Here is a 27,294-nt window from a genome sequence, read left to right on the forward strand (position 1 = left end):
TCAATGTGAACAAAGAATAAGTGATCAAAGTTACGTTGTTGCTTTTCTTTAGTAATTGTTAGTTCCTTTTTTTGTTCAACGGCTGGTCAAACACAATCTCCTTTGTCACATACAATCTCAGACACCATAAAAGGTTACGCTAATTAGCATATAAATTTATGTCATTGCTTGGTATCAGAAAAACTCAAAAAGTATCTGATCTTCTATTAGTTCAATCGCACAAAACAAAGAAATCATCAGGATTGTAACGAGCAGCTTCGATGATATGTTGGTGAAGGTGGTGGTGTTCGTGGTTGTCCAAGCTTTGGTCTACCTCATCCTTTCCAGTCCTTCTGACATCTTCTCCAACACCAGCAAGCAGAAGAAGAGATCCAATTACGGCTTCAAGGTTGCCCGGAGTGCGAGTGTTCGCCGGATTCTCGCCGTGATCGCTGAGTTGCCGTGGGACGGAGAATCCTCTCCGAGGTCTGCCAAGTGCAGCACTTGAAGTTGTCTACATGAATGAATGAATGTGTTTCAGTATTTGATATCCCAGCAGCAACATATAATATGGGATTCATTTGTTCATTCTTTTTTTATTTTTGCCTCATCTCTTTATTGCCTCATTGATTGATGTTCTAATATATGAATCATGAAATTCTAAGATTCTTTGATTCTTTGGATGCTTTGCCAACAAAATATATGTCAAGTTTGATCACGATTTTCGATTTTGGTTGTTCATCATATCCATGGCTAGCCAGAAATAGTTCCTTATATTTTTCCAGAATTGGATCCACAAAGGGAAACGGAAGCATCTTCTCTCCTCAACTCTTCCTCTCCCACACCCCTTTATTACTGTTAAATTAGATTTTGATAGTTCATATTTAACATTTCATAAAAAAAAATATTATTATAATTTTACTAAAGAATAGATAAGTAAATTTCAACTATGAATAGCTTATAAATAATATAGATTATCATAAAGTAAACATCTATTTATTACAAATAATTAATTTAAATATTTTTTTAATATTTATAAATTAATTATTTAACCCTTATATTAAGAACAAAAATAGTGTATATATATATATCAGTAGGCATAATAATGCCAAAGACACTAAATAGAAAAAAAACAAATAACACAAATATTTAGCATGTTTTGGTTCTGCAGATCAGAAACCTACATCTACTATGACCGCATAAAATTTATAGTTCTTGTTATTTTTTAATGATTTTTTTTTTTGGAAAAAAAATGCAAACCATTCATCATTTGAATTAATTGTATGCTTATTCTTCAGCCCAAAATTGATGGATAGAATGATATTCTTCCGATCCCCCGGGGGCCGGAGCTTTATTCCGATTACATCTAGATCGGACTCACATCGCGTACCTGGTTATAGTGGGTGAGTCTCATAACAGGTATTTCTGCATATATTGAGGCTCGAACTCGAGACTTCGTTTAAGCAGTACCAAGCTGCTTACCACTTATACCCACCCTTGTTGGTGGCTACTTTGGACTTCTATTAATACTCTTCTGGTGTTTTCTTACTTTGGCTCCTTCGCTTGCTTCTGCCATTTGTCCTTTGGCGGGTAAACATCATCTTGGAAAATCAAAGAACATCCAAAGAAATTCTTCCGATCCGCCAAAAAAACAAGAAACGGGTCATTTGCCTTTTATTTTTAAAAATATAAAAATCGCTTCAAGATGGAGTAACATGGGTTACGTAGAGTGATATGGGTTGTTGGCCCAAAAACCCGAGATAGAGTAATATGGGTTGGCTGTTGGGCCTCCAGGTCACCAAAAAAAATTGGCAAAATACTGGCCTGTTTTGCAGATTGTTTTTTCGCTCATTTCCCCTTCTCATCATCATTGTGTTTGGCTTATCATCATTGATCATAACTTTAACAATTTTTTTGCCTTTGATTATAATTTTAATAATTTATACTTAGTATTTTATATAAGGACAAAACTTAGGTAAAGTCTATTATATTTTTAAAGTTAAGTTCTTTAATCACACTTTCCCATTAGTAAGGTTAATAATGTTAAATTTAAGAAACTAAAAATACACTTTTTAAATTTAAGAGACTAAATTAAAATTTGATGCAAATTAAAAGGACTAAACATATAATTTAACTAATTTTTTATTAGTCTCAGCTTAAATTTAGTTGAACAAGCCTTTTTCTGAGTTGCATTTGATTAAATTTTTATTATGTAATTTGTGATTGATTTTTTTTATACATATCTAATTAAATCATTTACTTAAAAAATATAACACTGAGTTACTAGGTTTTTTTTATAAATATAAATCATTTTGAACTTTTTCAGTGGCTTGACTTTCAAAAGTTGCAATATTAATGTGCATGCTAATTTATAAATTATAATTTTCGTGTCTCAACTCTTATTATGCTGGTAGGGATATCACTAGGAAACAAGAAATGCCAGATTGAATACATCAAATAAAAGGAGGGTCATATGAATTATGTAATTGTCTCATGCATTACACATAATACAAAAAAATAAGCTGCAGTATTTATAATCTTATAACTAATATATTTTACTATAGATTTTGGCATCTTTGTTTAGTTTGGTGGTTAATACTTCACAATTAGGATTACAACAAAAAAGTTAATTAATCAACTTGTGGGCTGATAGAGACTTGCAAACGATGACTAAGGGCTTTAATTTATCATATTAAAAAAATTAGATCAGTTGATAAAAGAAAGTTGGTCCATTTGGTCCATACATTCAAGCATTGTGAAGCAGTTGGTCTCTCAACATGATTAGTATTTCTATTTATGATGTCCAAAACAATTTTACCTTAAAGAATATGGAATCCAATTGCTTTACAGACCCGTCAAGAGAAAACCCCTAGATATATCTTCTCATTAGCGTGGCATTGGTCTAAAATGTTAAATATTCTTTTGATCTCGTCTTATTATTTATAGGGTTTTATAAGGTAGAGTAAAAGTAGTTCTATTTATAAGTCATATCATATAATTCTTTATTTGAATGTGCAATTTTACCATTAATTCATTATTATAGAAACAAGCCATTAAATATAGAGATAAAGTATATGCTCCTTTTGTTCTTATTTACAAGAAATAATTACCACATATGGCTTGCTCCTATTTATAAGACAGACATTTAGATGATATCTCAAATTTTTTATTAATTTTTCATTTTGCCCCTATGTAGTTACTCATTTTTTTTTAGGAATTTAATTACTCATTTTAACATGATACGATTTCAGTATTTCTCTTTCCACCACACATTCTTTCCCTTCCACAATATTTTTTATTCTAATAATTTTCTTATTCTTTCTTATATATACTCTCTCCCTTTCATAAATAAAGGTGTTTTTGAAAAAGAAGTTATAGTTTTTACATATTTTTTCCTCTAATCAAGTTTAACTAACTTTGGTCAAATATTTCTCATAAGAAACAGATAAAATATTAACTAGGAATAAAATTTAAAAAGTATTAAATTTTAATTAAATTTTAAGATACATAGTTAATGAAATTCAAAATTTTTCTTGATACTGTAAAACACGTTACTGTAAAACATATTATAATTTAGTGTCTACAAAACGATCACATCATAGGAATGCAAAGGCAATAAGTCCTTTGATTTGGCCATAATCAATAATAAATCAAACTGTCTAGTGAAAAAATTAACTAAACTGTATGTTCTCATCCTTCTCACCCGCTTTCTGCAGCACGAAGATATTAAAAATGTCAATATTAAAAGTTTGACTTTTTAATAACATCTATTAATTTATTAACATGTGTCTTTTATTAAATTTAACAAGAATAAAAAAATCATTTCCCTTCTCAAAACGTTAATGCTTACTTTATTGCCTTTCTTGTAGTTAACTCTAGCTTTATGAACAAGATAGGGTCTTGGCTATAGTATCAAATCTTACTTTTCACCTCATGAAACATACTACTGCCTCCAATCCTAATTATAAGAATTTATTGGTAAACTACAAATGAGGTCTTATAATTAGAACTAGAGGTAGTGCTTTCTGTTCTTCATATAAAAGTTTGTTTGATTTTTAATTTGGTCCTAAATAGAAGACCTCAACATACGTTAGTTCTCATATTTATTTATTTATTTAAGATAGTCGTTGTAGTAGTTGCACATATTAAATTTTTATCAAATAAGACTTGATTAGCAAAAGTATTTTACGGAAGACAACATCTATTTATTACAAATAATTAATTTAATTAATTTTTTTAATTTACTCAAACTAGTCAACTAGCTTTTAAATTAAGAACCGGATTATTAATAACGACTATAGTTTCTTGGTGCATTAATCTTTGTTTTTTCTGTTCACAAAACTTGATATTGGCCCCTTTAGATTGATAGTAACATATTAATATATTACTATCATATAGATGATATCTTAATATTGGTTGGTGTGACAGTAGAGAAACGTTGTTTAGCGGTCTAAAAATGGCCTAGCAAATTAGGACATGTTGTTATATTCTATCTTAACTTTCGTTTTCTTTTTAAAAGCCGCCATACTTAATTAGGTTCATGAGTTTGAATACTGTGAATTACTATGTAGTATTCTTCTTGGTCAATGATGATCTATGTATATGAAAATTGATTTAATAACAATGGAAGACTATTCACGCTAGCTGCAGATATTATAGAAAATATTTGCCGTGCCTACCATATATCAAAAACCGGCCCTTTGTTTTCTTATTTAATAAAATGGAACTAGCTGACTTCGGCTTCTTCATCAATAAGGATACATAGCAAAATGATGTTCACCATTTCTTTAAGAGAAAAGCATGGAAAAAATGAGATAAATATGGATTCCAATTTTTATTAAATCATGTCTATATTAAACTATTCATAAAAACATTCTTTTTCATTTCATCTATATATGCCAAGAGATAGGCCTATTTATAAGGGACTTTATGAATGTAATCTCATATGGCATGTTCATCTTTATGGAGAGCATGGAATTTGGTTTTTTTACTTGTAGTGTAATGGCATCATGGAATGTTCATTTATTCTTACCATACAAAAATTGAGATTTCTAATTAAGATATATGTAATACTCCTTCAGTTTCTTATTATAAGAAACAATTATCAAAATCATGTGACTTAAAATACCAATTAAATTTAGTTAAAAGCAATAAAAATTAATGTGTAAGATGTTTACATATATATTTTTCTAATTATATCTTTATTTGTAAAAAGAATACGTGAAAGATAATGAATAGAAATTTATTATAAAGAGATAATAAGTTAAAAGACAAGTCTAAAATTTTAGATAAGAGAAATTGTTTCTTATATCGTTATATTTAGGGTGTGTTTGGATGAAACCAAACCGTGGTTTAAAAAAGTGATTCTGGAGAATAGATTTTGGAAAGAATAGATTTTATGAAAAAGTGATTTTGAGAAGTGAGAGTGTTTAGATAGTTGTTATCAGAAGCACTTTTTATATATACAAATTACTAAAAAAAAGAAATAAGTTAATATGATAATTACAGAAAAAATAGATTTTATGATATATTTTAATTTAGAGGAATAAAGTTGTTAATAATATATTTTTTATTAACATAATTAATAATACATAAGATAATATAATTAATAAATAATTAATATGTATATATATTTATAAAATATAAGATTAAATATGTTTATAAAAAATATGTTTATAAAAAAAATAACAAGATACATATCCTATAGGCTCTCACACTCTCCCTTTTTTCTCCAAAAGCAAAAAATTTTTGCTTTTTCCAAAACCATGGTTTGGCCCAAAACCATGGTTTTGGTTTTTGAGGGGGTGTTTGGATAGCATTTTGTGCAAACCATGGTTTGAGCTTCCAAACCATAGTTTGCAAGTGCATCCAAACGGTGCCTTAGAGACACTGCGATGAGAGAGGACGTTTCTTATAAAAAGGGGAGGGTAAATTATTAATAATTAATTATTTTTTTAATTATTTATAGCTAAAGGACAAAAGAAAATTCTTATATGAAAAAACAACCTCTTATTTTCTTCTGTTTCGTATGTACGTACCACGAAGTTACCATTTCATAATCACTTCCTTGAGAGTGAAGCTTTTTGAGATATATTTTACATATCCAACCCTAGTTTTCAAAACTTGATTGCATCAGCTTGGTGGTTAACTTCTCGTTCTCTTCTTCAGCATATAAAGCTATATATATTACAATATTCCTATTAAAACTTGCCTTGTTTCATATATAGGAATACAAAAATCAACAACTTGTAAATTAAAGCACGTCTTTCTTCTCCTATCTAGCTAGCCAGAGCTTCCACAGAAAATATTACAGATCATCGATGACAAAGCCGGGCGCGCTTTTTCCAAGTTCATCATCTAAGTTCGGAATCGATCAGAGAGGAGGCTCACGGCAGTCTCAGGTGATCGCAAAACTGAAGCCAAAGATCAGAGTAATTCACGTGGATGCACCGAAAATAATACAAACTGATGCGGCAAATTTCAGAGACCTTGTTCAGAGATTGACCGGCAAGCCTGGATATAACCGGAGGACTGTGGAAAAACAAGAAGAAGGAGAGGACTTTCTGGGTCTGCGAAATGGCAAGAGGATCAAGAATGAAGAAGAAGAAGAAGAAGATGATGATGATGAGATATCGAGGAGGTTAAAGTCAAACAAGGAGATCAGGTTGGGTGGTTTCTTTGATCATCGTCGTCATCATGCTGGGTTCTCTGAAGTGGATGGCTTTATGGAACAGTTAAGTGCTATGAACTAATAATTAAGGCCTTCTTTTACGCTGTATTATTATCAATTCTCATCTCTTTAATTTATCTCATCTCCTTGGTTTGTAAATATATGTAAATAAGAACCGGTGCTTCTTCGATCCACTTCAGATACGACTCTTAGCTTTCTTTATTTTGAATCAAGTTTGTTTTGTTTTGACTTTAACATATAATTGGATCCTTTTAATGATCCAGTGGATTTGTTATAACTATACACACACACAAAACAAATTAAACTTATGAAACATGATCTTGTAGGTATAAAACCTATTCTCGACCATATATACTTCGTATATTGATGTCTCATATGATGTCTTTTTAAAGCATTCGGCCAAAATCATGCTTGAACATAAGAGGCCTGGGGCTCATTTTCCAGCAGCGATCGGTCCCATCAAAAGCTTGCATAAATTGATCACCCTATAAATTTAATTATTCAATCGCATCACGCATGTATCAACAAATTAAACTATTGAATATAAATGTAATACTCCTCCGGTCCTAATTATAAGACCCAATTGACTTATTTGAGGAGATTAAGGAAGTAAGTTAAGTTGGTTATTTATAATAAATAAGTGTTGTCATTCATAAAATATCCTTGCTAATTAAGTATATTGGCTAAAACTATCATTATTAGAAGGATTATCTTGGAAAAAAATGCATAAATATAAGAGACAAAATGGATTTGGGTCTTATAATTAGAACCAAATAAAAAGTCAAATGGGGTCTTATAATAAGGACCGGAGGAGTATTTCTTAAAGCAATATATAATAAAAACATTCACATCATAACGGCGTATTTACCCCGAAATCTCTAATCTCAGCCCAGAAAAAGACATCATCCCTAACGCACAGACACACACACACGCAATATGATAATAATATTCCATTCCCATGTCATCTAATTTTCTATCTTTTGAAGAAAGAGCAAATTATTCTAAAACTGGAGATATAGAACCAGGTTACTTGGCATTATTAGTCATTATTTTAACTTGTTTTATATTTCTTTTAATGAAAAGAATGTATAGTCGATGTTTTATATTTAGTCAAACTCGACATATTGTTAATGATGTAGGCATATTTCAGATTTCAATAATTACAACCTTAGGAATGCGATGCCCTAAAACAAGACCTAGAATATGCAAACAATTTTGGGCAAGTTCTGAACCTATTTATATAGCGATTGGTGATGAGATTTAGCTACAGAATTTTCATTACTAAGAAGTTTAGCGACAAAATTTCGTTACTAATTACTATTCCTCTGATCCTAAACATAGGACTCATTTTGTAGTGTAAATTGGTACAAATTACAGCAATTTATACTACAAAATAGGCCATATATTTAGGACCAGAGGATTATTAATTAGTTACAGTTTTTTCTACAATGGAATTTGCAAATTCCTTCACTAACAGTATAGCTAGACCTATACTGCTTTGTTTGATTCTTAGTAAATTTAATCCTATTTGTAACCCAATTAAACTTAATATTATATCCTAACCCAGTCCCTACACATTCCTAACTCATGGATACTCATTTAAGTCTTGGAAAGTAAAAACCGGGGTAGACAGGTTTTCAGCTGAAGTTGTAAAATATACAATTTGAAAACATAGGAGAGCCAATGCCATCATGGCCACTTGTGACTTTAAATTGTAAGTTATAATATTTTTTGTAAAAAATAGAATGCAACTAGTTATTTAGCCGTGTACATTAACGTGCAAGTCGCAAAGAATTTAATTTCAATTTCATTGTCGACAAGATTATTGTAGATTCTATTAAATTAAAATACTTGAGCGAGCAGATGATATCACTTCAAAATAGTAATGCACTTTTATTTTCATCATAAAAAAGTAATGCACTTTTATTCTTTAATTTGATGATAAATTATACGAGTATTTGTTTTAATGTAATTATATGTGTGTGTACATGTTGGAGGAAAACGCAAATTGCAAATTCAATTTACAAAGAAATATTATCAATCAACAAAGAAGGCATCAGATGCGAGCAGCTACCTTTTGCCTTTTCCCTTTCCCATTCCTTTATTTTCAAATCCAGAAAAATTAAATATTTATAAGTAACAAAAGTGGCTTTTTCAAAAAAAAAAATTTACCCCATATTTTAACCACTTTTACCTTCTCACCCGTTAAGGAAAGCCATGCATGAAACAAATTTAATTATACGATGGATTTCATTTTTCAAAACCACGAGGACGTATCTTTGCACGGGAGAGCAAGGTTTCTTCTTGCGATGCCTTAATGATAAATTTAATCTATAAAATTAATTATAATTTGTAATTATAATTTTTCAAAAATTTTCAATGCAATAATATAAGAGAAAAATTTAGGTCAGGATGCTTGTATCTAGTATATCAAACCTCCGATCACATATAATCATGTGTCTTTTTTTGTTTTATATAGATTTATAATTAAATGTAACATATGGTTGATATAATAAATATAAGTAATTTGATGTAAGTATTGTCCATAATATAATGGGTTAATTAATCCGCAAGTCCTTGTAGTTTCAACCAATTTTGAATTAGGTCTTTATAGTTTTTTTTCTTTTTATCAGGTTCTTATACTTTCATTTGTTTTTAATTAAGTCCTTGCATTTATTTTTCTTTTTATTAAGTCCTTATAATTTCACTAAATTTTTAATCAGGTCCATCTAGTTTTAATTTTTATTTATTAATTAAATATAAAATTAATTAAATAAATTAATACTGAAATATAAAATATTAATAATTATATAATAAAAGATAAGTAATATAATTAATTAATTCAGGAAAAATTTTTACAACAATTAATTTTTTTGCAAAAAAATTATTATAATGATTTATTATTTTTAAAATATTATTGTTTATAAACTAATATTAAATAATAAATATTATTTTATGTTTATAGAGTAGTACTATTAGAATTTATCAAATAAAGAATAAAAAATTTAGGGACTTAATTAAAAATAAGGTAAACTTATAAGGACTTGATAAAAAGAAAAATAAATGCAAGGATTTAATTAAAAACAGGTAAAAATATAAGGACATGATAAAAAGAAAAAAATTATAGGGACCTGATTCAAAATTTATTGAAACTATAAGGACTTTCAGATTAATTATCCCTAATATAATTATATAGACTTGCTTAGAATGACTTAAATTTTTTTTAATTATAATTTATAAAATATAAAATAAATATGTGTGAAAAGAGTTTTATTTTAATTTACGTATATTGATTAAAAAAAACGCTTGTTACTACTCCATTGCATCCACGACCCACGTGTGGTTGTATAATTTGGAACATTTGATTTGACCCACCGATCATGCGGCAGGTCAGGAATTGGATGCCATGCCATGCCATGTTTAGGTGCGCCGGGCCTCAACCTAACCGTCCTTTTTGTTATTGCAGACATTTTAGAAAGTCAATTGCTAAAGAAGACCACAAAGATGCTTAGGGGTCAACTTTAAACCGCTCTCTTCCTCTCTTACTTTTTGATTTTGCTTTTGAAATGTATTCTTAGCCTTATAACATTAAAAAGACTCAAAGGTTAGAAATATACTATCTCCTCTCTTTAATATAAAAATTAATTTAACGTTCTATTTAGTTATAAATATATGATCTCAATCTATTTTATTTTATTTATTCATTATTTTTTAGACAGTCCTTGCAGTAGTTGTACACATGTTAAATGTTTTATCAAATGATAGTTCTAATTAATACATATGATTAAAAAATATATTTTATAGGATACAACACTTATTTGTTATAAATAATTAACTTAACTAATTTTTTTATATTAAGAACTGGGGTAGGATAATTTAAGTTGGCGAAACATATATAATGTCGTATATTCCTCTCTCATTCTTATTAGAAGGCATTTCTATCTAACCCTCACATAATTAGAAGTGGACTTGTTTGGAATGATAATCGGAATTTTAAAAATGACTTTTCAATTATAATTTAGAAAATTCAAAAAACGTGTGGAAAGTTTTATCTTAATTTATGTAAAAATATTTATAAACAACTTTAAACAATATTTTTTTATATACTTTAAATTCTTTACATTATCTTTTTAGTTAATTTTAATAGAATAATTTTTAAGGATCGATGGCAATATTCTTTCGTATTATTATCATTATTTTATTATAAAATATAACTGATTATTATAACTTAATTGTCTTATTTTCTTTAATTAAAAATTTTCATTGCTTCTAGTTGACCAAAAATAGTTTCATTATTAATTTCTTTTTCTTTGTACAGTGAAAATTCGAACCCTTTACGGCTTTACCTCTACATACTATCTCCGATTCTTAATATAAGATTTTTTTTAACTTTTATTTTAGTCCTAAATATAAGACCTCAATCCAGTTTGTCTTTTATATTTATGCATTTTTTTCCTAATATAGTCTTTTTAATAATGGTAATTTTAGCTAATACACTTGATTAGTAAGGATATTTTAGGAAAGATAATATCTATTTATTACAAATAACTAACTTAACTTCTTTTTTTAATTTCTTTAAATTAATTAACTAGTTCTTATAATTAGGATCGGAGGGCAGTACATTTTAACATTTTAGCAGTTGAACTCTTGCGTCGTAAACAGGTGAATAGCATGTTCTTAGAAAAGGTTCATTACTTTTCCTCCGGGCCCCAAAAAAGAAATTAAAATGTCAAAATGAAAATAATCGTAGTTTTTTCTTCACAGACCACAGCCTCAGCGACAAATAATCGCAGTCACGGTCGCATTCGCATCACACGCTCTTATTGTACTCTTCATTCTGAGTAGTCGTAGCTGATCCCACATCTCTCGCACTAGTTACTTCTCTGACTTTTACTCTCTGCGTTCTTCTTTTCTATTTTTCGTTCAAACCCCTTATTTTCCATTCCCAGAATCCTGGTATGTGATGCTTATTTTTCGCTCTGATTTCATCTTTTATTCTCATTTATCAGTCTTCGATCATTTCTCTCTTTTCTAGTTATCTCCTTTTCTTTGGGTTTCGGTATTTGATCTGATCTCATGCTTATTGAAGTTTCGCTTCTAAAGAAATATCAAGTTTTTGTTACATTCATGATCTGTTCTCATTTTTTATGGTTGAGCTGAACTTCTTGTTATGTGCTTTTCTATATTGATTCCCTATGCTTTGTTAATGCTCGAAGAGTTGTTGTAGGTTGTCGCGGTTATAGATGGCTTTCTTCAGAAGTGTTTCTGCACTTTCGAAGCTTCGCTCTCGCGTGGTGAGTGTGAAACGGCGGAGCCTTGAAATTCGATTGAGTTGAATTTTATTAATTTTTTCATGCTTTTGTCTGGGTTCATTTGCTGTATGATTTGCATATGAGACTAATTTCTGTCGAAAAAACATTCTTGTAATTTCAGGGCCAACAATCTAGCATCGCCAGTTCAATTCGATTGCTTCAAACTCAGAGCTCTAGTAACCTTGTAATCTCTCTCTCTCTCTCTCGCTCTCTCTCTCTGTGTGGTGTCTTCGGTACTTGAAGTTGACGACATGTACTGGGATAGATTTATTGGGAACATCATGCATATTCTAGGAACGATATTTTGAAATTGTTCGGAATTGGCTCTAGACTATTTAAATTCTATTTTCTGACTTCGTTGATATTTTCATGTATGGTAATTATGGGGCTCTGAGACTTGACATTGAGCCTTTGAGCCGCAGCTATTTGTTCTTGACTTCTGAAACACTCGAAGAATATTCTTATTTTCTGTTAAACGTGTTTATATGTTGCCTTATCTAACGAGTGTTGTTAGTTCAATATTCCTGATGTAAGAATTAAGAAATTTTCCTAGTTTGACATACAATGCTGGATGAAGTTGTTCTCTGGAACTACGTCTACATCCGCTTCTGCTCATACTAGTTATCTTCTATCATGTAGGATCTGTATTCTGAGTTGAAGGAGCTGATTCCCGAGCAACAGGTTTGTGGCATTTCGTATCTTTGATTTTGTGTTGGACAGCTTAATGCATAACTTATGCTTCTTGCTTCTTGTTTAAATCTGAGTGTTTCACTCCATTGTATTATTTCATATAAGATCATTACAATATATAGGGTCCGGACAGTGATAATAATCCGGCTAGAATCAAAAAACAATCACTACAATTAATGACAGCATACAATCAGGGATATTATTCTCATGCTTAATGATAGGCAAGAATCATGGGCTTTCTAACACTCCCCCTCAAGCTGGAGAGTAGATGTCAACCATCCCCAGCTTGCTTCGAAGCCCTTCAAACTTGACTCTGGCTAAAGGTTTGGTCATGATGTCAGCAATCTGATCAATCGAACGCACATAGCTTAAGTTGATGATACCACCTTCTACCTTTTCTTTGATAAAATGCCGATCAATATCGACATGTTTTGTTCGGTCATGATACACTGGATTCTTTGTCATTTCAATACTGGCTTGGTTGTCACACCAGAGGTTCACTGGTCCTTCATAGGGAATTCTCAATTCCTTCAGGAGTCTAATCACCCACATTCCTTCACACACCCCTAGAGCTACAGCTCTTAGTTCAGCTTCAGCACTGCTTCTTGAGACTACGGTCTGTTTCTTGCTTCGCCAAGTCACAAGATTTCCCCAAACATAGGTGCAGTAACCTGTGACAGATCTCCTGTTATCTACAGCTCTCCCATGGTCTGCATCAGTATAGACTTCTATGTTTCTTGTATTCCCCTTTTTAAAAAATATTCCCCTTCCAGGATTGAGTTTAAGATAGGAAAGGATTCCGTACACAGCCTCCATATGTTCTTCCTGAGGTTGGTGCATAAATTGGCTTACCACCCCAACTGCATAACTAATGTCAGGTCGTGTATGGGTCAAGTAGATCAGTTTACCCACAAGTTTTCTGTATCTTTCTGAGTTAACCGGTATCCCTTCTGGTTTAACCTCCAGATTGCATGACTCTTCCATAGGTGTTCCATTCGGCTTAGCCCCAAGTGTCCCTGTTTCATGGAGTAAATCAAGTGTGTATTTCCGTTGTGACACACTTATACCCTTTTTGGACCTAGCAACCTCCATTCCGAGAAAGTACCTCATTTGACCTAGGTCCTTCACTTGGAATTCTCTAGCTAGGGCTTTCTTGAGTTGAGAGATCGAAGCTTCATCATCACCAGTTATGACTATATCATCCACATACACAATTAGGATCGTTACCTTTCCATCATTGTGTTTGACAAAAAGAGTGTGATCAGCTTGTCCTTGGTTGTAACCAAACCTTTTGATTGCTTTGGCAAACCTGTCAAACCATGCCCGTGGAGACTGTTTCAGGCCATATAATGACTTCTTCAGTTTGCAAACTGAATTAGGTGGAGCTATTACTCCATCTGGAACTTCCATGTATACTTCCTCCTCTAAGTCTCCATTTAGGAAAGCATTCTTTACATCCAGTTGATGTAGGGACCAGTCAAGATTAGCAGCTAGGGATAAGAGTACTTGGATGGTATTGAACTTTGCCACGGGAGCAAACGTTTCTTGATAATCAATCCCATAAGTTTGAGTGTACCCTTTTGCAACTAATCTCCCTTTGTACTTGTTGATGCTTCCGTCAGGGTTGAATTTCGGTGTGAAGATCCACCTGCAACCTACTGCTTTCTTGTCCTTAGGAAGTGTGGTTATATCCCACGTGTTATTCTCCTTCAGGGCTTTCAACTCTTCATATGCTGCATGTTTCCAGTTAGGATCTTTCATGGCCTGTTGAAATGTTTCTGGAATTTTCACCTGTGAGCTATTCACCACAAAGGTTTGCATTCTAGCAGATAGATTGCCATAAGAGACAAATCGTTGTATAGGATGCTGAGTACAAGACCTTACCCCCTTTCTAAGTGCAATAGGCCATCCTAGTTCTTCAGGATCCAACTCCGGATTGGAATCATGTTGCTGCCTTGGAATGGAAGGAACCCCACTACTACTGTCTTGTTCACTTGAGTGAGATCTTGAGTGCTCTGTCACCCCTGCATCAATTTCAGCATTTGTTTCCATTGTGTGAGTATTGTTTGTGGGGGTTTTGGGCTGTTCTGGTTGAGATGTAGGTTTAGGGGTTTCTGGTTCAGGTTCAGGGATTTCTTCGTGCGGTGTATAGAGTTCTGGAGGATTAGGAGGTGCGTTGGTCTCAGGTTCAGGGGTAATTAGCCATTCTACTCCACAATTCTCCCCCTGAATGGGTAATTTGGGATAGTATGCATCATCTTCATAGAAAACTGTGTCTTTGGAGATTATGAGTTTTCTGGTAGAGGGACAGTAACACTTATAGCCTTTGTGGGTTGAGGAATACCCAAGAAAGAAACATTTTTCGGCTCTAGCACCTAGTTTTCCCCCATCATGTTTATGGACAAAGACCACACACCCAAAGACCTTTTGTGGGATGGTATTGATGATAGGTGAGGCAGGGTAGGTCTCAAGGAGTTTTTGAATAGGGGTTTGGAAGTTGAGGACTTTGGAGGCCATTCTGTTAATAAGATAGGCTGCAGTTAGTACTGCATCTCCCCAAAACAGGCTTGGAACATTTCTTTCCATCATAATGGCTCGGGTTACTTCCAAAAGGTGTCTATTTTTCCGCTCGGCAACGCCATTTTGTTGTGGGGTATAGACACACGAGGTTTGGTGATGGATTCCCTGTTGCTCAAGAAATTCCCTAAAGGCTCCACTCACATACTCTTTGGCATTGTCACTCCTCAGTACTTTGATGGGAGTTTGGAATTGGGTTTTCACAAAGGCATAAAAGTTTTTGAAAATTTGTAAGGCTTCGGATTTCTCTTTCATAAGATAAACCCATGTAACCCGTGTGTGATCATCGATGAATGTGATAAACCACCTTGTGCCTGTTCGGGTTTTGGTTTTGGCAGGTCCCCAAATGTCGGTGTGGATCAATGCAAAAGGGTTAGTGGGTTTGTAAGTATGCTTGGGAAAAGATGTGCGAGTTTGTTTGGCAATTTGACAAGTTTCACATTGGAAAGGAGAAGAATTTTTATTGAATAATGTTGGAAACACATGCTTCATATAATCAAAACTGGGGTGGCCTAATCTTTGATGCCACAACATTACATTTTTATTTTGAGAATTGGAGCTAACCATAGCCTTCCTTGCTCCTTTTGTCTTCATGTCCTTTCCTTCAAAGTAGTAGAGTCCATCCCATTCCTTAGCAGTCAAAATCTTCCTCCCCGAGATCGAATCCTGAAAAACACAGTTAACATCATCAAAGATCACCCGACATACTTGTCCTTTAGTCAGTTTGCTGACAGATATAAGATTGCAAGTGAGAGCAGGAACAAACAAAACATTATGAATTTCCAAGTCATCAGAGAGGGCCACAGTGCCAACACCTTCAACTTTAGTATATAGTCCAGTTGCCACTTTTACTCGGAGGTTCTCATGGCAATATTTGAGAGTTTTGAAGAGGGATTTATTACCAGTCATGTGGTCTGTAGCACCAGAGTCGACAATCCATGTTTCATCACTAGTGACCATTGCATTAAGAGCAATAATAGAATTACCTGACTGAATCAAGTTCACATTGGGAACCTTTTTTGATGAGTTTTGCCTTTCGAGCACCTTTCGGAGCAGTTGAAGTTCTTCTTTGGTTAAGCGATCTCCATCATCACCTCTTTCTTCGGAGGAGGTGTGGTGGCTTTTTCCATCTCGACGCTGTTGCTGTTTCCCATGGGTTGGTTTTCCATGCAGTTTCCAGCATTCATCTCTGGTGTGGCCTTTCTTGTTACAGTGATTGCACCACTTGTTCCCTTTTCTTTCAAAGCTCTCTGATGTCTGGGGTCCCCTTGTGACTAAAGCTGAGGCATCAACTGGAGTTTGGTTACCCTGAGTGAGGTGTCTCCGACTTTCTTCAAACTTAACCATACTGAAGACTTCAAATAGGGATGGAAGGGGCTTTAGACCCATAATTCTGCCTCTTACTTCTTCAAAAGCATCATTCAAACCCAACAGAAAATCATATGTTCGTCCCTTTTCAACTAGTTGTCTGTAGTAATTAGCATCATCAATATTCTTCCAAGGATGTACTTCAAAGAGATCCAATTGCTGCCATATCTTTGTCAGAGTACTGTAGTACTGTGTTATAGTCAAGTTTCCTTGCTTCAGTTCTTTGAGTTGCCTCCTTAGGTCCAACAAAGCAGCAGCGTTGTCCAAGGTAGAGTAAGTGCGCTTAGCAGCATCCCAAATTTCCTTGGCTGTGCTTGCAAGAAGGTATCCCTCACTGATTTCAAGAGTCATTGAGTTACATAGCCAAGACATCACCTGATTATTTTCAGCGAACCAGGTGTCAAAAATGGGATCGTTGTATGCCGGTTGTCTTGCTTCTCCATTAATATATTTCTCCTTACGCTTCCCACGTAGATACATCAATACACTCTGGGACCATTGGAGGTAGTTGTTGCCATTTAGTTTGTGAGCCACCATCATAGGTTGCTGTTCAGTGACTGTTGTCAAATCTGGCATTGGATCAGAAGTTTTGGAGGGGGCTACTGGTGAAGGAGTACCTTGAGTATTTGAGGATGTGCCAGACATAAAAACCATTGGAATGGTGCCTTTTTCGACAGGCATATTGTGAACGGACCCAAAAAGTGGTGGAAAGTCTTGTGGATTCATCTTCTGGACGAAGTACTGTACTGGGACGGATCTGGCGACGGCGCGTGGACTTCACGCGCGGCGGCTTGTGACGGCGCGTGGACTTCACGCGCAGAGGCTTGTGACGGCGCGTGAGCTTCACGCGTTGCTCCGTTGGACGCCGGCTTCTGGGGACGCGCCGATCGGAGGATTCCGGTGAGGATTGGAGGGGTGGTGTCGGTCACGTCCTTCTCTGGCCTTCAGATCTGAGGACGCCGGCGGTTCTCTCTCTCTCCCTCACTCTCTCTCCTCGCTCTCTCTCTGTTTACGGCAGGGGTTCAGGACGGTTCCAACCCCAGTGCTCTGATACCATGTTTAAATCTGAGTGTTTCACTCCATTGTATTATTTCATATAAGATCATTACAATATATAGGGTCCGGACAGTGATAATAATCCGGCTAGAATCAAAAAACAATCACTACAATTAATGACAGCATACAATCAGGGATATTATTCTCATGCTTAATGATAGGCAAGAATCATGGGCTTTCTAACACTTCTTTCCTTTCTGCTTACTTATAGGCCTGATTTTTGTATGCCTTTTAAGTGTGATCTATCTTTCTGACATATGATGCCTATATATATCAAGTAGGAGATCTTTATATTTTGTTTGGTTGAGTTATTATTTAATTGAAAGCGCGTACTAGGTGCTGGTATATTATATTCTTGCTTGTGCTCTTACGAACATGTTGCTATTTCTGCAATTTGCGTTCTATTCTAAGTTAGTTGTTCAGTATTATACGTAGTTTGTGATCCCCTGTGATGATTAATTGTTGAGAAGAGTAAGATGTGCGTATGTGCTTTGACTTTTTGTGCTTAGTTTGTTGAACTTTCGTTGACATCTTGACTTTGGAATATGTCGGAACTCGATTCTGATCTCTGTCAATATATATTTATATTTATGTTCTGGTTTCAGGAACGTGTTAAAAAGCTGAAAAAAGACTATGGACAGGTTGAATTGGGCAAGACCACCGTTGATATGGTAAATTTTTGTTTTTCTCCCTCATAGATGTGAAGTTCCAAATTGATAACAATATTTTATTATTCCACTTTCCTCGTCTCTGTTTGTGAACAAGTAGATTGTTTGGAGAAACAGATCTAATCTGTTTGTGTCCATTGTCACCATTGAAAGGTTATTGGCGGAATGAGAGGAATGACAGCTTTGTTGTGGCTAGGCTCATCTGTTGATCCGGAGGAGGTATGCGTCTAATAATATCCAGCTTTTTGATGAATTATTTAACTTCCTACTGACTAGTTGATAAAATTCTGGACTTGCTATTTTTTATTAAATGGACTTTTGAGGTCAGGTTGCTTCTGTTTTCTAGGGAATTCGCTTCAGAGGCATGTCAATCCCTGAATGTCAGAAAGCACTTCCAGCTGCTGTTCCTGGTGGAGAGCCATTGCCTGAGGCTGTTCTCTGGCTTCTACTGACGGGAAAGGTATTCCACAGTTCTACTTGAGCTAATTGGAGTAATTGGTTCAGATTGTCTTACATAAAATACCATGCCCTTGTATAGGGTTTTCATATCATATTTGGGCTTGAGTTGGAACTTGACAATGATCTTTATTTCTTCATTATGTCCCAGATACCAAGCAAAGCACAAGTAGATTCATTATCCCAGGAATTGCGAAGTCGTGCGACTGTCCCAGGTTCACTTCCTCCTTGAAACAGTACTTAGTGATTGCAAGTTGTTTATCAGTTCAATCTTTAGACTTAAATGCATTGATTTAGTTGCTTTCTAGATCTTTTAGTTGATTTTTCATCCAGTTTCTTAACATAGATATAGCAGCACACAAATTGACCCAAAGCACATTGCCATGGATGCAGAATATGTCCTTCTTAAAGAATATGTATCTGCTTTCCCCTTGTTCAATTTTCTATTAGATTAACCAGAATAAATTTTGAAAATTTAGGTATAACGATGCATTGGCATGCTTTTATGGTTTGAGCTGGGGTCCCGTGTGTTGGGAGTCTCATTTCTGTTGTTGTTGTGCGCTGCCTCCATTTTTTTTTTTGGTTAAAATAACATGTATAGTTCTTGTTTGAGGAAATGCACATGTTTCTAAGTACAATGTAACATGCACAGCAACAACAACAAGCTTTATCCCACTAAGTGAGGTCGGTTACATGAATCGCACGATGCCATTGTGCTCTATCAACAACCAAGTCTTTAGATATGTTGTTGACCAAGGGGTCTCGTTCAATAACCTCATTAAGCATTCTTCCCAGTCTTCCTCTGACCCTTTCTACAAGACTCCACATTGTGTGATCTACCCTTTCTTTGCATATGCCCAAACCACCTCAAGCGATGTTTAACCATTTTCTCTTCGATAGGCATCATATCTACTCTTACTTTGATATTTTTATTTTGAATCTTATCTTTTCTTGTATGACCACATATCCATCTCAACATTTTCATTTCTCCTACCTCAACTCTATGCTCTTGTTTTCTCTTTGTTGCTTAATATTCACTACCGTACAACATAATTGGTTTTATAACAGTCTGATAAAATTTTCCCTTGAGTTTCTTAGGTTCCTTCTTATCGCAAATAACTCCAATAGCCTTCTTCCATTTTAACCAACCAGCTTGTATTTTATGAGAAACTTCTCCATCAATTTCATCATCCTCATGTACAATGGATTGTAGATGTTTGAACTTTGATAGTTGAGGAATAATTTGATCTCCAACTTCACCTCCAAATCACCATTGCCTTGCCTCCCTCCAAAATTACAATACATATATTCTTTTTTGTTTCTGCACAAGCAAAAAACTTTCGACTCCAAAGTCCTCTATAGCTCCAATTTAAAGTTAATCTCTTCTCTTGATTTAGCCATGAGAACTATGTCATCTGCGCAAAACATGTACTTAAGGGTTTTTTCTTGAATAAACTCAGTTAGAACGTCCAGAATAATATTAAACAAATAAGGACTCAAAAAAGATCCCTGATGTAAGCCAATCTTAATGGGAAAGTCTTTTGTCTCACCTCCAGGCTCGTAGTTAGCTTCTTATATATATCTTGTATGATTTTAATATAAGCAACTCGTATACTTTTCTTTTCCAAAACCTTCCAAAGTACTTCTCTTGGCCCGAGATTATAAGCTTTTTCCAAGTCAATAAAAACCACATCTAAATCCCTTCTTTCATTCCTATATCTTTCTATTAACCCCCTCAGTAAATAAATTGCTTCAGTTAATGGATCTTCCTGGCATAAATGCAAATTGGTTCTCCGAAATAGAAGTCTCCAACCTTCACCTATGTTCAATTACTTTTTCCCACAACTTCATCGTATGGCTCATAAGTTTTATCCTTCTATAGTTTACATAGTTTTGAATATCTCTTTTATTCTTGTAAATAGGAACTAAAGACTTTTTCCTCCATTCATCCAGCATATTCTTGGAGTATAAAATTTTATTAAAAAGCTTGGTTAGCCACAATTCACCTTCCTTGCCTAAACATTCCTAAATTTCAATAAGAATACCATCAGGTCCAACGACTTTACCATTGTCCGTTTTCTTGAGAGCTGCCTTAGCCTCTCCGATGCGGATCCTGCAGTAAAAAGTCAAAATCCGATCATCTTTGCTAATTAGCAAGTCCTCCAAATTCTGAGTCGCACATTCGCTTTCCTCATTAAACAACTTGTAAAAGTAAGACTCCCATTTATCTTTGGTATCTTCATGAGTAACTATAACTTTACCTTTTTTATCCTTTATACACTTCACTTGGTCTAAATCTCTCGTTTTCCTTTCTTTTTGCTTCGCAATCCTGTAAATATTTCTTTCCCCCGCCTTTGTTCCTAACTCCTTATAAAACTCCTCATATGCTTCAGAATGTACTTCACTCACTGCTCTCTTCGTCTCTTTTTCCGCCAAATGATACTTTTCCAGTTTTTCCGCAATATTGCACAAATGCATGGCCTTAAACAATCGCTTTTCGTTTACAATGTAACTGCACATGTAAACTTAAATATTATGGTATTCATGTTTTGCCGGCATGAAGATCCAAAAATGCTTGTATATTATTGACGGGACGAAATCACAGTATTTACCCAGTACATGTTAATCAGAGAAGCAATCTAAGGAGTTTTTTATTTTCATTTTTTTATTTTTTTATTTTTTAAAATGTATCATGTCTGCTGTTGAGGTCTGCTGTTCACTTATGTGTCACTTGTATGTTTCTCACGTGCCTAATTTTTCTCCCTATGGTCTTGGGTTACTATAACACTTTCTGCCAGTTTATTGATAAGAGTGGTAATAATACTTTAGGTCTTGACGTGACAAAATGGTAGGGACCAGGATTAGAAAATAACAAAACAGGAAAATAAAAAGGGAAAATTCTAGTAGAAAGAACTGCAAGTATCTCACAATACTCGCTAAAAGACCAAAGGAGAATCTCCAATGTGAATGAACTCTCTGAAAAATGTCTCATGTTATTCCTGAGGCTAATGAGCCTTTTTATAATGAATTACAGAGGGAGAATATGTTGATAATTCAAAGATAACAATCAGCAACTAAATCTGGAACTAACTCTAACGTTAAAGTGGGGTATCCCTCTTATTTCTCAACTGAAACTTGTTAACAGAAAATAATAATAAAAATATTGAAAAACAGCTATTCCATATCTGATTCTTCTCTGCCACGTTTACCCTTCCTTGAATAAGTCAACTTAAATCTGTTAGGTAGCGTATCACAAAAAGGCATTTAATGTGAATTTGTATTTTTCCTTGCAGACTATGCTTTTAAGGCTATTGATGCCCTGCCTGTTGAAGCTCATGCAATGACTCAGTTTGCTACTGGTGTCATGGCTCTTCAGGTTGAATAGCGTATTTCATTTTGAGTTATGTGAAAACTGAATTGCTTTTTCTTTCTGAGCTAATACATGTGTTGTTATGCGCTTGTATCGTAATATGACCTGCGGGATGAGACATTTGCAATATGCTAGTAAATAGTCTGTCTGTGTGAACAATAGACCTCTTGAGTATTGAATTTTATGATGTTTTTATTCAGGAAAATGGCGTATGCTTTATGTTGTACTTTGTATCCTAATATGTTTATAATAGTAATGAGCTATAAAAGGTAAACTTGGATCAGACAGGACTGCATATATTGGGAAATTGATATGCCTGAGATACCAATAATTATTTCTGTAAGGGCACAGAAATGACTTGCAATCGTTCATTCCATCTTCCAGATTCAGAGTGAATTTCAGAAGGCATATGAGAGTGGGATTGCCAAATCAAAGTGAGCTTCTGAATTTCTTTTTTCTTCTTCAAAACTTGTGATACCTTAAAAGTTACAGTAGCAGATATGTTGATATAGGTATTGGGAGCCAACTTATGAGGATTGCATGAATTTGATTGCTCGTGTGCCAGCAGTTGCCGCTTATGTTTATAGAAGGTATGTAAATCGTATAATCCTTATCATTGCTACTCAATTAAATTGCTTTGGGCAAGTTACGAGGTGATATTGATCAATGTGTTTACAGAACTTCTTCTACCTTTCTTATGATTGGATTAATCAACGTGTTCTTGAATTTCTTAAAGGAAATATAAGGATGGAAAATTCATACCAATGGATGATTCTTTGGATTATGGTGGAAACTACTCCCACATGTTGGGATTTGATGATCCAAAAATGCTCGAGTTTATGAGGCTGTATATCACCATCCATAGGTTTGTTTCTCCACTGGGATATACTGTGGTTATGATGTATTATAAAGTTTTGTTGAAATTACCGCCAAATGTTTTACTGCTTAACATTTTGGTTGAAACCGGATTGCAGTGACCATGAAGGAGGGAATGTTAGTGCTCATGCCGCCCACCTAGTAAGTCATCTTTGTTATTTATGTTCTTATTCTATTCTAATTCTGAAGCTTGTGCGATGATTTGACCTTTTAATAATTAATAAAGACTTTTTTTGTTGAAGCATCTGTTTCTTTCTTTTATTTAATTAACCTTAATGTTCAATCCAGGTTGGTAGTCCGCTTTCAGATCCTTACCTTGCATTTGCAGCTGCTCTGAATGGTTTAGCTGGCCCACTGCATGGCTTAGCCAATCAGGTTGCTCTTTTTATTTATATATCTTCTACTCTCTTTCTTTCACACGCACGTGTGTGCACTTGTGTGCATGCCTTTTTCTTTTGAATGTTTTTCATCTTCTGCTGTTTTGAAATGTCCTCTTCCTGTGTTTGGTTTTCATGAAAAGATAAGGAAGGAAAGGGAAAAGGAGAAACATTGCAGCAATCCTTGGTTTGGTACATGGAAATGGAGTGCCCAGAGTTACCCCATAGAATGCTTTTGAGCCAAAATTTGTTACATCATTACATCTAAGGAATGGCACTGAACATAGGGCGATGAAGTTGAAAAAGGCCATCTTGTCCTTAACCCATGCATCCCATAAGTTTCCTACTTTTTATGTATAGGGTCATTTTTTAATGTCATTATTAATTCTATTTCTTTATTTCTGCCATACCAAACATTATTTGGAAAAGTGTACCCTTTCTTCTTTTTTTTTTTTTTTCATGCATAGCGAAAATACTCTTGCATTCCCACTCCCTCTCCCATTCATTCCATTCCGATTTCCTTATGTCCATTGAAACATAACAAAAATCCAGTTAGTTTTTTTCCCCCCTACTGGAAAGTCTCTACTATTATTTTCTAGCCCCAGTTTTCTGCAGTATTGGCTTTATTTTGCTAGCTATTGCAGTACTATAATTGGTTAAGAATGTGAAAAGTCATGCGTATCTCACATTCTTGACTAATTTTCTGGAAGTGCAAAATCATGTATGTCTCCAATTAGTTTGCTTCCCACAGAAACTTAAAAATTAGGCGTCAGTTAGTGGTCCTTTTGTAAGGGGTGGTGCGTCGTCAAATTACAAAGTTAGAGAGCTCCTGATCTAATGACTTTTTACTCTCTTGTTCTAGATTTTCAGTGGATTACTTGTCCTCAATTTTTTTGTTTTGTTTTGTTTTGTTCTTTTTTCTTTTGGTTTTTTTTTTATCGCCTTTCTAGTCAGTAACTTCTATTTCTACGAAAACCTATTATTTCCTGTTTAATGAGACTTAAAAATTCTATAGAAGTAAGCATGAGCAATCATGCTTTATCTGTGCTTCAAGCCCGACAAAATTTTTCACAATGGGCCATTAATTATCAAAATATTCTGGGATATGAATTTAATTTTCTTTTTTCCCCCCCTTAAATGCATCTAGATTGTTATAGCGGTATCTATTTTAGTAGGAGCACGATGCTTAAACTTCATAGTCTTTGCTTTCCCAACTATAGAAGTAAACTAGTGCTTGTTCTGTTGTCTTGATTTATTTATTTATTTATTTTTTTAAAATCATATCAAGTTGAAAAATTATTATGATCATGGCTTGTCTCTGCTTCTGCTTATATGTTATTGATTTTGGTTACCTTATTCTTCACTTTTTTGGGGTTTCAGGAAGTTTTGCGTTGGATCAGACATGTTGTTCAGGAGTTTGGAACTCCGCACATAAGTACAGAACAATTGAAAGACTATGTTCATAAAACATTGAATAGTGGTCAGGTAATGTTGTGAGTCACATTCAACGAAGAATTTTTAAGTCTTTTTATTATTCTTCAAACGAATCTAGGATGCATGCTTTTCTGTGTGAACATACACTGTCCATGGCTGCGCACAAAACAAATCGAAGAGGAATTTCATTCAACTCTTTGACTTGTCTACAATAAAGGATTTGTTAGCTGATGGGCAGTAAGGCTCTTTGTCATATGCATCTGGAGCTATAAATTTTGTCTATCCCTGCCAATAAGAATTTCTCAAATAAAATTTTTCTTTAGAAAACGCTTGGCTACTTGATAGGGTTGACTCTTTTGCTCTTTGAATTTACAGGTTATACCTGGATATGGACATGGAGTCCTGCGCAAAACAGACCCAAGATACACATGCCAGAGGGAATTTGCATTGAAGCATCTGCCTGATGATCCACTGTTCCTGCTGGTTATACCACTTCTTTCCTAATTTGATTGTGTTAATTAGGGAGCGCCTTCTAAATGCAAAACTGAGGCTTATTTGCAAAAAATCTGCTTGATTTAAACTTTGCTTTGTGATTGCTGCAGGTATCCAAGCTGAAAGAGGTTGTGCCTCCCATTCTCACTCAGTTAGGCAAGGTAAAGTTATGTTTTTATTTTTGAATGAATGTAAAAAACTAAAAAAAAAATCCTATGGAAGATATCATCTTATTTTTCATTAAATGCAAAATCATTTGTGCATATTATGCATCTAGCCATCTACTTCCAGTTATGATAAATTTATGAATTGAATACATGCTTGGCTGCTCAACATTGACAGAATAATACTTGTTTGTAAGGTTAGCCGAAAACAGAACAGGCTTTGGACAACGCCTGAGGGAAGAAAGGACTCCTAGTTTAATCTGAGCTTTTATTGCATATTATATTATGGGATTTCAGGCCTTTATTGAGTTGTTTAGAATTGTTAGCACTGTCCCGTCAACGCAAAATCACTTTATATTTGGTCCTTGTGGTTCTTTTTACCTTAAAAAACTTAAGTTATGTGGCGCATGCTGCTTCGATTTTCATTTTTATTTTCTGTTCTTCATTTTGACATTAGATATCGAAATTCTACTGAGGAGTTCCTGGCTACCAGGCACAGGATATTCTTCTGATTGTTGACTTCATGTTTTCCAATGGTGCAGGTGAAGAATCCATGGCCTAATGTTGATGCTCACAGTGGTGTACTATTGAACTACTTTGGCTTAACTGAGGAGAGGTATGGTCTCACTAATATAAGATGTTCAGCTTGAGATATTTGTTATGATGCAATTAAGGATGATTATAATGCCCTTTAATCGTTTTGGACAGCTATTACACTGTTCTCTTTGGTGTCTCAAGGAGTTTTGGAATTGGTCCTCAGGTTGGTCATACTACTGTCAACTATTCTTGTCCCCAGATTGTTTTAGCCCTTAAATACTTCCAAAGATTGGTGATTGCACTAGTTAATCTCTACTAGTATATTACATGAACACATGTCAAATGTCAGAGATACCAAAAGGGTTAGCATGTGATGATTTTGCTATTTTTAGATATTTAATCATGCACTGATTAATTTTTGAGGAAAACTGAAGAAATATAACAACTTAGGGACCTAATTATCAATTTATTCTTTATTGGTGTCTTGAATTTCTTTTTAAAAAAAATGCTGTTTCTGTGTATTTCAGCTGATATGGGACCGCGCCCTTGGGATGCCACTTGAAAGGCCCAAAAGTGTTACATTGGAGAAACTTGAGGAATTATCTGGGAAAGCTTCATCATCCTGAAATATTAAACATTTTTTTCTGAAGATGGAATTTCTCACAGAAGATGGAGGTTGGTGTAAAATTGAAAAGTTGGTGCAAATTCATTGAGGGATTTTTTGTTTTTTGTCTGTTTAGTTGAGGTATCCAAAAGGTTTTGGATTTAGGTGAAAAGGGGATTTTCTTCCCCCCAACAGATTTAACTTCGAGGTAACATCAAATAAAGGAAATATTCCTGTTCTTGGTTTATTCACTTGTGTAAATGATTAATCGCCAGATTTCATTTGTAGCTTACTATTAAGTGGCCTATTTTATCTGTACATAATAGATGCAAAATACGGAAAATGGAAGTTAATAATAGATTATAAAAAAAACATATAAATAAACTATTCTCACTTGATTACCCCAAAAAAAAAAAAAAATTCTGTTCGAGGCCTTGAGCACAAAGTTACCTCTCTTTCAATGAGAAAATGAATAGTGGTTCATCATGTTAGTCTTTTGTGCCCTATTTCAGTTCAATTGATTTTACTGGGTCATACTTGGTTTTATTCTAAAAAATGTAGAATAAATACTACCAATGTACATACACACACATAAAAATAATATAACACATATAAATAATATAATATAAAAAAAACAAGGAGT

General features: G+C 34.1%; 2 protein-coding genes across 2 annotated transcripts; both read left to right on the forward strand.

Moving 5' to 3' along the window:
- The first annotated feature begins 6,299 nt into the window (after positions 1-6,299).
- On the forward strand, positions 6,300-6,731 carry LOC114743396 (VQ motif-containing protein 17-like). Its single transcript, XM_028931607.1, has one exon. It carries the CDS (start codon positions 6,300-6,302, stop codon positions 6,729-6,731), a length of 432 nt encoding a protein of 143 aa, XP_028787440.1.
- Positions 6,732-11,531: 4,800 nt separating this feature from the next.
- Positions 11,532-26,898, forward strand: LOC114743399 (citrate synthase, mitochondrial). Its single transcript, XM_028931609.1, has 20 exons — positions 11,532-11,626; positions 11,898-11,964; positions 12,104-12,166; positions 12,622-12,663; positions 18,279-18,344; positions 18,495-18,560; positions 18,688-18,801; positions 18,949-19,012; positions 22,091-22,173; positions 22,552-22,601; positions 22,680-22,757; positions 22,904-23,032; positions 23,142-23,184; positions 23,332-23,418; positions 24,801-24,905; positions 25,230-25,337; positions 25,457-25,507; positions 26,053-26,126; positions 26,219-26,270; positions 26,575-26,898. The coding sequence occupies exons 2-20, from the start codon at positions 11,914-11,916 to the stop codon at positions 26,671-26,673; spliced, it is 1,425 nt and encodes a 474-aa protein (XP_028787442.1). The 5' UTR covers positions 11,532-11,626; positions 11,898-11,913; the 3' UTR covers positions 26,674-26,898.
- The last annotated feature ends 396 nt before the right edge of the window (positions 26,899-27,294 follow it).

The sequence above is a fragment of the Neltuma alba genome, unplaced genomic scaffold, assembly GCF_004799145.2.
Source record: "Neltuma alba isolate B1F8T4 unplaced genomic scaffold, ASM479914v2 tig00004011_pilon, whole genome shotgun sequence".
Taxonomy (NCBI): domain Eukaryota; kingdom Viridiplantae; phylum Streptophyta; class Magnoliopsida; order Fabales; family Fabaceae; genus Neltuma; species Neltuma alba.